The sequence below is a fragment of the Xenopus laevis genome, chromosome 5L, assembly GCF_017654675.1.
Source record: "Xenopus laevis strain J_2021 chromosome 5L, Xenopus_laevis_v10.1, whole genome shotgun sequence".
NCBI classification, from domain to species: Eukaryota; Metazoa; Chordata; class Amphibia; order Anura; family Pipidae; genus Xenopus; species Xenopus laevis.
The window spans coordinates 137,062,244-137,077,161 of record NC_054379.1 but is presented as its reverse complement, the minus strand read 5'-3'; the positions used below and the strand labels follow the sequence as shown (position 1 = coordinate 137,077,161).

Genomic DNA, 14,918 nt, shown 5'->3' with positions numbered 1-14,918 from the left:
AAATTTTCGCTATGGAAGTCTCCGCCATACTTTGTGTAACTACGTCAGGCATATTTATCAAAATATGAAACTTAGTCTTCGCAAATGAATGCTGGAATACTTTCTCCAGCGAATATTTAGTAGTGCAAAAGTTTCTTATTGAATTTTCTCTAGTGTTACGTTCATCCTAGCGAAACTTCATTAACATACTTACCCTTATGTCAATTTAAATATGGCGGGTACAGTTCATATATATGTATTTATTAGAGATGTTGGTGAAACTGCTGGAAGTGGCCACTTATTATTAAAAATGTCCAAGGAAGTAAAATAAAAAAACAGATCCTCTATTGTCCTAGACATGAGCCCACCCTAAAACAAATGTGACATGAGCTTCAAATGGTTAAAAAAAAAGTACAAACCACATATATTTAACTTTTACAACTTGTAAACTTAATCCCACAGTAAAATATGAAAATGCCAGCGTTTTTTGTTTTTTTTTTACTTTTTTGGAATACAGGATATGATGTCACTGACATAATGTTGAGAATGTAGCTTCATCTTATCAATTCGCCAGGTAGAACCTGGTGAAATAGACGTGCAAAAAGGGTAACGTATTGAAATGTTTATACACTTTGATAAATTAACGATTGTGCGACTGAACGAAAATTCACTTGGTGAAATGTCGTTAAACTTCTCTAGCGCTGAGCTTTTTCCATAGCAAGTTGTCTTCTTCGCCTTTTAGTAAATTGGCGATGTTCCTTGTCATTTTGGTGAGCTTTTGCTAAAAAAAACACTTAGCTCTTTAGAAAATTTCCCCAATGGGAGATGGCCGTCCCATAATTCAGAGCTTTCTGAATAACCAGTTTCTGGATAACAGATCCCTGTGCAATGTATATTGATAGATAAATACTAGTAGAGACAATGATGTTGTTAATAATATAAACTCTATGTAAATCAACAATAAAGGCTTCACCATAAAGGCTCTATATAAAAGGTGTCAACATAAAGGTTTCTATAAAATCATAACATTTATATCATTGACCCGCACAGGTTTTTTTTAGGTCAGTTCCACAAACCAACCGGATATAAGTTTCTTTCCAAAGCATTTTTATTGTTATAAAACACACGGCTACAATGCTTTTACTCTAACAGGTCTTTGCATATTAAAAAATATATAATTTTTATTCTGGAGGGTAAAAGCAAACAAATATGTATAAAATAGGACGCTTAGCCCTTAACTTTGGAACCAGCTAATTTGCTCAGGATAAGAAGGCTGATGAATGTTAGGCCTGTAGGTGAGCTCATTTCCCAGCCATGTCATTTGTATACTCTGTATATACATTAAGGTATGTGTGTATAAGCATGGCAAATAACATGCATCTATTCATCATGGTTTTTGCTAGTGTATCCAAGAGTATCCCCAATAGGGTAGTGAGCAAAGAAGGTACGAGCCATATCATTTATCTTGTCGTATGCGCCCAGGGAGCGGAAATGCTCCACATACAGCCAGAAATCTGAAGTGGAGAAGGGCCAGTAAGGATGAGCAGGGGCGTCCAAGTATGGATCTGCAAAGAACAAGATGGGAACGTTAGATTGAATTTGTGTGCAAGTCTGTCTAAATTATAGACAAGGGACTAGTCTGTGTCCATTGGGAAGTAATAATAGAAACATTGTTTTGTCAGATCATAGGCTATCTGAAGATTTGGGAGAGTTTTTGGAGATTCCTTCTTTGATTTCTATTAACTCTATATCTAAAAAATTCTGGGATGATTATGGGTCAGACCCACACCCATTACTTAATGTGTCCAACAAATGGGCTGAGTTTCTACAATGTCAAATATCCCCTTCAGATTTGGTGAAGTCTATTTGTAAATACAATAAATTTATTTTGGCAGAGAGTTGGAGGATACAACATTTTAAGTTAGTTCACTTAGGCTATGGGAAGATTTTTTCTAAAGGTATCTTTTCTAGTCCTGTATCATACTGTCCCAAGTGTGATGAGTATAATGTGTCCCCTTTTCACTATCTATGGACTTGTCCAAAGATCAGTATATTTTGGAAGGAGGTTACCAGTTTTCTAAACATTAATCTGAAAATAAAAATTAAATTATCTCCAGGTTTTGCTTTGTTGCTTCTAGATGATAGTAGGCTCACTTCAAATTTTAATATAGAATTTAAGTCCCAAGAAAATAAAATATTGACAATTTTATTTTTGGCTGCCTCCAGAAAGGCTTTATTTAAATGTTGGCTACAGAATGAGTCTCCCTCAATTACAGACACAATGGCTTATATGAACCAGCTTAGTTGGCAGGAAGCTTTATTAGTAAAAACTAAAGGAAATAATTCCAAAGAATCTTTTAGACTTATATGGTCCCCTTACTTTGAGTTCTGTGACTCCAATACCAGAAGTCAAATATCTCAGTTTCTTCAATTGTAAAATGTTCATAGGGGGGGTTATCTGACATTCCCAAGACAATGGGCTTTTTCTTTCTTCTTTTCTTTTAAGAATGTCTATGCGTCCACTGACTTAGTGATAGTTAGTTCTTGTTAGTTTCTATTTTATTTTACATATTACTTCATTGTAAGTTATAAATTCTGTATAATATGTCATTGTATTAATCTTCTTATTCTGCATACTTTTTGTTATCATATTGATTTTTATGGTTTATTATGAAAACCAAATAAAATATTTCAAATCTGTGTCCATTGGAGACCATCAGTTCTTAGTGGAAATATGAGTTAGTTGCAAGTTGCCTTTGCTCAAATACTGTTTAAATAATATCCCTATTTTGTAGGTAAGTGGTACCTGAAGATTTATTATATGGAAACTGCAAAAATATTCAGTTCTTTAGGTGTGTGTAACTTACTGGTTACTTATAAACACCCAGGATGGGACTAAAGGAAAACACAAGTTGATGGAGTTCAGCCTTATAATGAACCTTCTTATACCAGATCCAGAGGAAGATAAACAGAAGCATAGACTAATTTATCCACATGAGGAAAGTAAATGTTTCTCTGTCATTAATCAGACTCATCTCAGGATCAATATCCGTGAACGGGTTCAGCAGATAAAATCTCATTCAGTGATTATCTGTATCCATGGGCAGCACATCTTTAATCCAAACTGACCTCATACACTCAATAATTAAGGGAGAAATGTATATATATATATATATATTATATATATATATATATATATATATATATATATATATATATATATAATTTTTTGTCTATTTACTGAGCCTTTGCGTAAGATGTTTGCAGTGTCCTCAGCTTCCTGCATAAAGTAGCAGCATCTTTCAACTAACTGGGAATTGCTGAGAAATTGTGAATCTAGATCACTGAATGTTTAGGTTATCAATCTGTGTTTATAGAGCACACTGTGTATGTGCAGGGCCGTTCCTGCCATGAGGCATGGTGAGCACCTTGCCTCATGCGGCAGTGAACGGGCAGTTACAAAGGGTGGCAAAAAGCCGCCTCAGTAGCGTAAGTAGAGGGGGGCGGGCCCTGGTGCGTGACGCACAACCGGGCCCGCCCCCTCCGTACGGCCGCATTTTCTGTGGTGCTAGGGCTGCCGGGGGGCCCTGAGGGGGTGCAGGCCCTGGCCCGTTCGCACCCCCTGCTCCTCCGGTAGTTCCGCCACTGAGCCGTCTCCTGTAACTTTAAGAGCAGAATTTCAGTTTTTTAAACCAGAAATTCGGCTCTGCTAGTGCAGAAATTGCAGTACGCATTCGTTGTGCTAGAGATGCAGCCCCTTTTGACCTGCTCCATCACTAAACTTTTAAGTGCAGGGCAGGAGAGAGGGGCGGCATTGGGGTTGCTGCCTCAGGCAGCAGCAGCCCACAGATCGCCCCTGTGTATGTGCAGATTATTCCAGCTAGGGATGCACCGAATCCAGGATTCGGTTCGGGATTCGGCCAGGATTCGGGCTTTTTCAGCAGGATTCGGATTCGGCTGAATCCTTCAACCTGGCCGAACCGAATCCGAATCCTAATTTGCATATGCAAATTAGGGGTGGGGAGGGAAATCGCTTGACTTTTTGTCACAAAACAAGGAAGTAAAAAATGTTTTCCCCTTCCCACCCTAATTTGCATATGCAAATTAGGATTTGGTTCAGTATTCGGCCGAACCCAATATAGTGGATTCGGTGCATCCCTAATTCCAGCAGATGCACTGTACAGTTATGGGATCTGTTATCCAGAAACCCATTATCCAAAAAGCTCTGAATTATGGAAATGCTGTCTCCCATATGAACATGATTTTTCTCTATAATAATAAAACAGTCCCCTTCCTTCCCTGCGGCAACTTGCAGCACTTTTAGCGCATGCGCAATTGCTACAGACAAGACTGCTCCAACTGCACATGCTCCAATACAGTGTTCATTTAAGGAAGAATTCTGAAGAGCCGGAATATAGCGCCCATGAGTTTCGCTGTCCTTACTCTGCACTGATACGTGAGGACTGTGTTAGGGGCAATTTCAGGGGTAATCAACTTTGTGGGGGGGGGGTGCAAGAAGGGAGGGGGACTATCTAGGGTAGTAGGTAGGGGCTTTTCTTATTGAGAGGGGTTAGTTCTCCTTTAAAGGCGTTGTTCACCTTTAAGTAAACTTTTAGTATGTAACAGAAAGGCCAATTCTAAGCAACTTTTCCATTGGCTTTCATTATTTATTTTTTTATAATTTTATAATTATTTGCCTTTTCTTTCCAGCATTCAGTTGCTGACCCCATCTAAAAATCAAATGCTCTGTAAGGGTACAAATGTATGTGCTATTGCTAATTTTCATTTCTCATCTTTCTAGTAAGGCCCTCTCCTATTCATATTCCAGTCTGTTATTCAAATCAATGCATGGTTGCTAGGGTAATTTGGACCCTAGCCACCAGATTGTTTATAATGCAAATTGAAGAGCTGCTGAATAAAAAGCTAAATAACTCCTTATATAATAAAAAATGAAAACCGATTGCAAATTGTCTCAGAATATCACTCTCTACATCATACTAAAAGTTAACTCAAAGGTGAACAACCCCTTTAAAGGTATAAAGATCCAAATGACAGAATGAGCCATTATCCAGAAAACCCCCAGGTCCTGAGCATTCTGGATAACAGATCCCATACCTGTGCTGCCATTGTCTGAAAACAGTGTAAATGATGTTATTATGTAGTCTGGCATAAATGATTTGCTTCTGATAAACTTATTGTGACTTTTTTTGTGCTTACTCACAGAACAGTGTTCATTGGTACTTTTTTTTTTTTTTATCAAAGAACTGCAGGGTCACCTTGCTTTACGGCAGATATTCTATAGAAACAGCCCTCAGGATCAAGCGTCGACAAGAGTGGAAAAAATGATATTCTACCTGAAAGTTTTATTTACACCCTGCTGCGTGGGAAAATCTAACAACAAGTAAAAGAGAGAAGAGATCTGGTAGAGGCAGAATAAACCAACAAACAGTTAAGATGAAATGCATAAATGTGGAATGGAAACCTTTATAGTAGGGTTACCCAAAGACCAGTCCGGTTGAGTCTGAATGCTAATGACCACAGACGAGCCAGCAATTAATTATACAGTAGGTCATTTTTGAATGAAGATGTTGGCACATTTCTTATTCAATATACAGCAAAACTGGTAATACCTAATATTCCAAAATAAAAAACCCTCCCAAACAAAACAATATATTAAAAGCTCTTTTTACCTTCCTCTTCATACACTGGTCTGGCATCTGAAAAAAAGAGAAATTTTCATGAGTGGAGCTGGATTGGAACAATGGAAACCTTCATAGCACAAAGTGTGAGCTGAATCCTCAAGTCAGCAGGAATTCTTAATAACCTGGGCCTCACATAATAGGGCCCTGTGTCTACTGACTGCGTGGCACCCGTTGGTCACATGGGAGCAGCATTCCCAGCCAGCTCATACACATTCATAGAATAGACAAGGTATGGTGGAATCAGGCTGGGAGGCTACTGAGCTAACGGATACACACAATTCATGGTCAGAACCTGTAAGAAACACTAGTACATGCACAACATGTTTACTTCTATAATACTAAAATCTTGCTGTTATGATCTATGTCTTTACAAAATGATTTACTTGATCTTGCATTTTTTTGTAGCAATTTAATATAGTGCCCAGATAATACAATTTCCATTTAAAGGGGAACTCTCACAAAAATGAAAATTTTTATATAAGCTTCATCATACTGAAATAAGAAACTGTGTGAATGCAATCAATTAAATAATTCTGAAATAATCAAGTTTTTCTTCACTATACCTCTCTTGGCATCTGTTTTTCTTCATAATGTCTTCGTGCAGCAGTTGGGTGTCAGATATTCATTGACAGTTAAGCTGGCCATAGACACAAAGATCCTCGAGGATTCGTACGATTTTCGGACCGTGTGTGGAGAGTCCCGCCATTTTTCTTCCGGCCGAGATCGGTCGTTTGGTCGATTGGACAGGTTTGATTTTGTCCCGACCGTCCCACCGGAGCCCATTACGCTCTCATCGTAATCTGATCGTTCGGCCTCGGCCATAGGTCCAAACGTTCAGATTACCCCCGATATAGCCATGCCGTTAGTGGCATATCGGGGAAAGATCGGCTCGTTTGGCGATGTCACCAAACGAGCAGATCTTTGCGTCTATGGCCACCTTTAGATTCAATAAATCTTATAGGGGGCTTCCTTTCCTAGCAGATGAATTAGAGCTCACTCAAATAACTGATTCCAGTACAGGTATGGGATCAATTATCTGGAAACCCATTATCCAGAATGCTCTGAATTACAGAAAGGCTGCCTCTCACAGACTCCATTTTATCCAAATAATCCAAATTTTTAAAAATAAAACAGTGCCTTGTACTTTATCCCAACTAATATATACTGTAATTAATCCTTATTGGAGGCAGAACCAGCCTAATGAGTTAATTTAATGTTTACATGATTTTCTAGTAGATTATGGTATGAAGATCCAAATTACAGAAATATCCCTTATCTAGAAAGCCACAGGTACCAAGCATTCTGGATAACAGGTCCCATACATGTACAAGCAAAATAACTGCCTTTGCACAAATCTTGCATGTAGAGAGACATGATGTCTGGTGATTTTTATAGAGTGAAAGAGTAATACATCTTCTAGGCAAAAGGAGCCCCCTATAAGATATATTGGATCTAACTTTCAATGAATATCTGAAGATGAAACTGATTATTTCAGAAACAGTAGAGAATATTTAATTGATTGTATTTAGAAAGTTTCTTATTTCAGTATGATGAAGCTTATATTAAATTTTAATTTTCGCGATAGTTCCCCTTTAAGTTTTTATATATTTATATGTCTATACCATTATCCATTTTTGTCTGGAATCCAGCTATTATAGTACAGGTATGGAACCTGTGGACCTTGGGTTTTCCCACATAAGGGATCTTTATGTAATTTGGATCACCAGTAGACAATAAGTCTACTAAAAAAATCTTAAACACTAAATAAACCCAATAGGCTGGTTTTGCTTCCAATAAGGATTAATTATATCTTAGTTTGGATCAAGTACAAGCTATTGTTTTATCAATACAGAGAAAAAGGAAATCTATTTGAAAAATCTGAATTATTTGATTAAAATGCAGTGTATGAGGGATGGTTGTCCTATTTCTGGATAATGGATCCCAAACCTGTATATCATAGAGCAGTTTTCCCATAATTTTAGCATAATTGTGGCCGCCAGGGGGGAGTAGCATCCATTGTGTTATTGGACACAACTGCACTGAAAATTCAAGTATTACTTAATTTCTGCACTCAGCATCAAAATCACATCTGTGTCCAATTCTTTAGGCTCAGATGTGCTGCATATATTGACACGACCTGCCTTTTGAATCCTGGAGCTACAGCCACCTTTTTGTGCAACATCTGCCCCTTGCATTTCTGCACAGTTGAGCTCAGTGCTTGTACATCTGTCCTGCCTCGTCTTTTGAATGACATGCAAGTGTACTATTGGCTGCATCCAGTTTCTGTGTGACGGTATCTCTTTAATCATGTACTTCTAGAAAGCTCAATCTGACCAGAAAATACTCTTCAAGATGGAAAGGACTCAGCCCCTCTGACATGTTTATCAAGATATTTGGTGAATGAAATGAAGCTTAATCACACTGAAATAAGAAACTTTCTAATGATATTCTTTCCTAGCAGATTAATTAGAGCTCACTCAAATAACTGTTTCCAGTAACTTTAGCACAAATTTTGCAGATAGAGAGACAGGATTTCTGTTGATTTTAAAAGAGTGAGCTCTAATACATCATCTAGGTAAAATTTGAAGTAGTAACAAGGAATAGCCTATGAGACCGGTATGCTGCTCAAAAGTAATTTATTTGCAAATAATAAAGTGCAAATAAATTACTTTTGAGCAGCATACCTGCCTCATAGGCTATTCCTTGTTACTACTACAAATTTTGCTTCCAGTTGAACCTGTACCTGTTGGCGGCCTACATTACAAGGGAAAAGCCGACAAATCGCTTAAAGGGGACCCGTCAGCCAAAAAAATTATTCAAAATTCTATTTTATCACATAAGTCAAGCAAAATAAACTTTAATTACACTGTATAAATTATTTGAATAGTGTTTCCTTCGGTCTGGAAATTCATAATTATAGCAAGCAGGCAGGAGCCATTTTGTGGAAACTGACAATAATTGATTGACAGCTCAGATGTTTAAATGAACTTACAACAGCTATGAATGCTTTAATAAAAAATATAAATTGGATTTCATGTTTTATTTGAAAAGGATGTTTATTATACAGATTTTTGTGTCTGGGTGACAGGTCCACTTTAAAGAACACAAGGTAACAGTCACCCCTGCATAATATCTTCTAGGCAAAAGTAGCCCGCCTTTTAAAAGATATAGTGGATTTAACTGTCCTTCCAAGTCAGACTCCCAACTCCTGCATGAAGAGAGAATTATGAGAGACAAATGCCGAGAGTGAAGAGTAACTTGATTATTTCAGAAACAACTCCGAATTTTGAATTCAATTCATCATATTTAGAAAACGCCTTATTCCAGTATGATGAAGCTTATATTAAATTTTCATTTTCATGATAGTTTCCCTTTAAATGTGGAGTTGTGGCTAAAATGAAGCCAAAGGCAATTAAGAAAAAAAAAACATCAGAGTTGTTTGACCTATTCCTTAACTGATAGTCCTTTCCCTGCGAAACCCGGCCTCCCTTTTATTAGAACCAGCAAACTTGTACCATGAATAATAAATAAAGGACAGGGCTCAGATAAAAACAATCTGACTTTTGAAAGTGGAAAATGCATGACTTACCAATGAACGTGCCAAGTAAAACACAAGAGAAATATAATCCAATAAGAAGCAGCTTCATGATCCCTCTGTGAGATATTTCCCAGCAAAATGACCTGTAATCTACAAGAGAATGTCATTTTTAACTGGAAAAATATCAATGAACGACTAAAGCGATGCTGTTCTAATCAACTAATTAAAAGTGTTTTGTTTTTAGGCATTTTTGTTGAATGATGAGTTTTGTTTAATTGAATGAATCGATTCGTGTTAAATGTAGTACAGGAAATTTCTTTAACTGACTTTATAATGATTATCAGTGCAGCCATCAGGGGGGGACATGGGGGAGAGTTGTAGGGGGCCCGAGGGTAAGGGGGGCCTGACCACGCCACACTTACTTGATTAGCCAGGCCCCCCATCTTTCTGACAGCTGCTGACTTCGGGAAGCGATGGACGTTTAAGGGGCCCTGGCCACCAATTTACTTATAATGTGGGGGGGGGGGCTGGCCACAAAATTTGGCCACCAATTTTTTTTTCTCATGTGGGGTCCTAGCCACCAATATTTTTTAATGGGGGGCCCTGGCTACAAATGTTTTTTATGGGGGGCCCTGACCACCAATATCTTTATATCTTTTATTAACATGTGGGAACCATAGCCACCAATATTTTTTTTGTTTTTTTTACTGTGTGGTGGGGAGGGCGGACCTGTAGGTGGGGCTTGCGGTGGGCACAGCCCAGGGGGCCCAGGAAATTTTGTCGTACTGCGCCCTGCGATTTCTGATGGCGGTCCTGATGATTATACAGTACAGATGCAGCCACTTTGGTTTGTCTGTTTGACACAGAATAACTAAACACAGATATCCCATTTATCTCATTTAACACAGAAAACTGTGTCACAACATCCCATCTAATTAAAGCATTCACCATTGTGAACAATGGTGCTTTGGTATGCTAATGAAAAGGTTAAATGCATTAAATGAGTTAAGATGACTTTAGATAACCCAGTTTCTTCAATTAACCATGAGTCATGACGCATTTAACTCACAAATCCAAGTGGCTTCATCTGTATATATCTATGATTTATAGTGACATATATTGCTAGGCAAATATCTCACAGTCAGTGCAGGAATAGTTACCCAGCAAACATTCATAAGAACAACCAGGTTTTAGCAAAGAGAAAGCTGAATAATCAGACAAAACACTGACAAAACTGTTTTGTGGATTATTGAAACAATATTGCAACACCTGAGGTTGGAGATATTTCAAGACTTTTAGCATAAAATGACTTCCTCCACCTGGGTTCAGTAGCTTTTTCTCAGACCCCTTGAATGGGTGCCAGGAATTTTGGATCATTGATTTTATCTGGGTTCCTCAAGGTCATACACAAAACGCTGCGGGGCTCCTTGATTGCATTGAATTGATCTTTTTCATTGTCATCATACAAAGTTTAGTACATCTAATTAATCCTACTACAGGTATGGAATCCATTATACGGAATTTTTTTTTTTTTAATAGACTTAAGGTATGGAGATCCAAATTATGGAAATATCCCTTATCTGTTAAACCCTAGGTCCCAAGCATTCTGGATAATAGGTCCCATACCTGTAGTATTTGTGTGTGTGTGTGTAAGGTATTATTAGCAGTACATCAGAAGGCTTTGCTATATATCCTGAATATGTTTCACACATAAAGGTTTAATTACAGTGTAATTTTCTTATACCAAATATAAATATAGTTTTCATAGCTATTGTAGTAGTTAAAGAGGTCTTTGAAACCAGGAATAAACTAATATAAAAATAGCTTGTAATTTATGAAAAGATCTGTATAAAAGGCACAAAACAAAAAAAACACTGAATGATGCCCTAAAAAATGTGAAAACCTACATTTTTTGGACAATTACTAGTGAAGAAAAATCCAAAACCTCTAAAAGGCTAGAAAAAAATGTCCCATAAAGCATCATCACAGCTCCCATTGACTTCTATGGGACCTTGACTGCTTTTCAAAAATCTTGCTGAAGAATTGTTTTAAAGTTGTTCATGTTTTTAACACTTGGAGGCAGATTTATCAATGGTCAAAGTGAATTTGAGGGAATTTCCAAAGTAAAAAAATTCAAAATTCAAAGTAATTTTTTGGATACTTCGACCATCGAATAGAATACTATGACTTTGACTTTGAATTCGATTAGAAGTAAAATAGTTTGAATATTCGACCATTCGAAGTACTGTCTCTTTAAAAAAAACTTTGACTTCAATAGTTTGCCAAATTAAACCGGCGAAGTGCTATGTTAGCCTATGGGGACCTTCTAGAGCAGTTTTCTAAGTTTTTTGAAGTCAAACAAAAATCGTTCGATCGATGGATGAAATCCTTCGAATCGTTCGATTTCATCGTTCGATCGAACGATTTTATTCGACCGCGACCCTTGATAAATCTGCCCCTTGGAGTTTTAGAGACAGGAATTTTGTTACCTTTGCCTTTTTCTCAATATGTTTTTCTAACAAAAAAGTCACATTGAAAAACATTTTTGTTTCCGTGCCTTAAATTTAAATATCACAAGAGAAAGGATGCTGCCCAAGAAACATAACAAAACTGGCTTGTTCAGAAAATTTAATTATCATATGCATAAACGTGTTGATGAACTAATGCTGGAAAAAAGTTCTAAGGGCTCCATTCTTTTCATCCAGTAGCAATGCAAAGCAGGTGATCACGTGAATCCTAACCCAGAGTGTACAGGGTGTATCAATAGAAGTATTTGCTCAATAGAAAACAATATATAATGGTTGTGCACACTTATGTGGATTTTGTGCCATGAGTGTATTGGCAGTAAGTGATGCAAAATGACAGCAGATTAAACTTAAATCTCTGCCTAACCCAGGCTATCTTGCACCGCTGCTATTGGACGAGACTAGGCTTCCCCTACCACCTACGAGATACTAAGCTCCTAAATATAAATTAAATCTGTCTCACTATCTAGATCTGTAATATGAGTATCCATATACAACACTTATTTATCAAAGTCTGAATTTATCTCAATATTTTCTGCTACAAACTCTGATCAAACCCGCTCGGGTTTTTTTACACTTATTTATTATTACATTTTCCAGAAAATTTGCTTTGGGGGATAAAATAAAATGTTCACGATTTTTACAGATTTTTCCATGCGATTTTCATTTTTTTTTCGTAATTTTCACCCGAAAACTCAGAAAACTTCGGGGTATTGCACGAAAACCCAGCGCACATCAAAAAATCATTGGGGCTTCTCCCATTGACCTATATGCAACCTCGACAAGGCTGAGATGCCAGATTTTCAGATTCGGACATTTCCGAAAAATTCACATATTTTTTAAAAGTCCGATTTTATTTATAAAAAAATCACACATTTTTTGTGATTTTTGCATTCAGAGTTTAGTAAATAACCACCGTAATATACTATATCCTGCAGCAGATACTGTGAGTACCTGTAGAAGTGCATGAACAGCATGAAAAAGAAGAAGTACCAGTCATAACAGGTTTAAATAAGCATTTTTACTACACAAACTAGTCAATTATATCACACAGTTATGCACAATAATGTTATTATCTGGAGAAATTAGTCCTGGCTTCAGAATGGTAGTTATGTTGTAATAATTGCAGCACCTGTTGGAGTAGTCATAGCATATCCATAGCATTACCTGTAGTCCTTGTGGTGCACCTATGGCCCTTGCGATGAGCTGCAATTCTGTATTGGTTGCCCAGCTGCCTTCTATACAGATCTCAGTTCTGCCTCCTCTCTCTCAGGTTCTTCCTTACCCACATGCTGTACAAAGGGGGGCTGTCTGAAGAGAGCACAGAGGCTGCTCAGAATTTTCTCACTGACATAGAACTAAATAAACCTTTGTGTCCATAGGGACTTTGCCCAGCACACCAACAGCTGCTCCAAAGTTATATCACTAGAGTACAAACCATATCTTAAACTCTCATAGCCCATGCATTTTAGGTGACTGAAACATAAAATAAAGGGGTAAGAAGTTCTATAGATAGTAACTCTTATTAACGGTAAGGTGCGGGGCATCACAAACTGTTACTGTTGCAGAAAATTACTTAAGTGATGTTAAGCTAAATAAAATGGCCCAAAAGTATCTGGACATGCGGGGGTTATTTACTAAAATCCAAATTTGTCTTTATTATATAAATAAAAAAGCCATGACCAGACCCCCATAACAGATTTTACCTGATATATTATTAAAAAAGCTTGATTTAATTGGTTCTGCTAAGAACTCAAATTGAGCGAAAATTGTATTCAGGCTTTTTGCAGCATTTAATTAAATAAATTAAAATTCGAGTTTTGCCCCAGAAAGCCCAACCAGAGTTCAGTAAATAAACTCCTCAGTCGTAAATGGCATGTCCTCATTTGGGGTAAGAAACTAATTTTCCTCTTCCCCCAGCCAATTCGTAGAACTGCCTGGTGATGGTTAGAGAGGTTGGCCCCTCTCCCACATAATTGCAACAAAATGACCAAGCACACAATGGCAAGTCAAGGGGTTCACCCCGCTTCACTCTCTATTGAGTGCTTGGTCATTTTGTTGCATGTTCTTATTTGGAACACTCTCTGCTTAGTTCCAGACTGTCTCTGCAAGCAATGTCAGCACAAGAACTATTTGTAGGGAGTGCAAGGTTTTTATAGGGGATCATACAACTTAATGGAGAAGGAAAGGCTTGCAGCACTTGGGGATACCAAATGTTAGGCACCCCAAGTGATTGTAGTTACTTACCTGAAACTGGGGTTATACCAGTGAGCACCACAGAGCAATCCTCTTCTGGCTTCTTATGTCTTCAAATTTCCTGGGGCAAACGCAAGTGCAGTTGAATGAAATAGCCGACTTTTTAGTTAAAGTTCAGCTTTTCATTCTACAATGCATGCGTAGCCACACGAAGAAGAAGGAGAACGGAAGAAGATCACTCTGTGGTGCTCAGTGGTATAACCTTGGGCTGGTGCAGTTTTCTGTTGATAGGAGCACCAGCCCAGGGTTTCAGGTAAGTAACTACAATCACTTGGGGGTGCCTAACATTTGGCACCCCCAAGTGCTGCAAGCCTTTCCGTCTCCTTTAACTTAACTGCCATGTCTAATGCCAGGTGTTGGCTGGAGCTGTGTAAAGATAACTGTGCCCTTGAGCTCCAAAGTAGTGGAAATGTATCACCTGAAGTGATTAATTGCATTCCTGAAATCTGACAGAAAAGGCCCATGCCAGGAGAGCACTAAATGGAAAATGGATGGTCTGGAGATGTGTTTCATGGGCTGAACTAGGGCCCCTGGTTCCAATGAAAGCAGACTTTAGAGCTTACAGTTACATACTGTATGTGACAGTTCTGTGCTTCTCACTTTTTGGTAACAGTTTTGGGGAAGCCCCCCCCCCTCCCTTCAGCACAAAGCAAGGTCTGTACAGAATGGGTTTGATAATTAGATGTGAGGGAAGGAACGGATTGGCCTGCACAGAGCCCTGACTTTAACCCAACTGAACACCTGTGGGTAGTTTTTATTTTTAAAAGGGGCTATGGCACGTGTCACTAACGGCTGCATCATTTGAGCAATCAGGAAGCAATCAAAACAAGTTCAGTTTGTTTGCGGATAAATGAAATCAGTGGGGTACTGGACATGCTCAATGTTCCATTGCTTTATCCAAAAATAATCATCTTAATT

The 14,918-nt window shown here is 38.0% G+C and overlaps 1 protein-coding gene across 1 annotated transcript; it reads right to left on the bottom strand.

The window, feature by feature from the left end:
- Positions 1-1,069: 1,069 nt before the first annotated feature.
- On the bottom strand, positions 1,070-13,000 carry otos.L (otospiralin L homeolog). The gene is made up of 4 exons (NM_001093798.2): positions 12,912-13,000; positions 9,271-9,369; positions 5,670-5,696; positions 1,070-1,544 (listed from the first exon to the last, which is right to left on the bottom strand). The coding sequence occupies exons 2-4, from the start codon at positions 9,326-9,328 to the stop codon at positions 1,360-1,362; spliced, it is 270 nt and encodes an 89-aa protein (NP_001087267.1). The 5' UTR covers positions 9,329-9,369; positions 12,912-13,000; the 3' UTR covers positions 1,070-1,359.
- Between the last annotated feature and the right edge of the window lie 1,918 nt (positions 13,001-14,918).

What these genes read in the sequence shown, in the direction of transcription:
- otos.L (NM_001093798.2), bottom strand. Translation starts at nt 9,328, where the DNA reads ATGAAGCTGCTTCTTATTGGATTATATTTCTCTTGTGTTTTACTTGGC. An exon ending in TTTACTTGGCACGTTCATTG is followed by an intron (nt 5,697 to 9,270) that starts GTAAGTCATGCA and finishes TCTTTTTTTCAG; the next exon opens with ATGCCAGACCAGTGTATGAA. An exon ending in ACCAGTGTATGAAGAGGAAG is followed by an intron (nt 1,545 to 5,669) that starts GTAAAAAGAGCT and finishes TGTTCTTTGCAG; the next exon opens with ATCCATACTTGGACGCCCCT.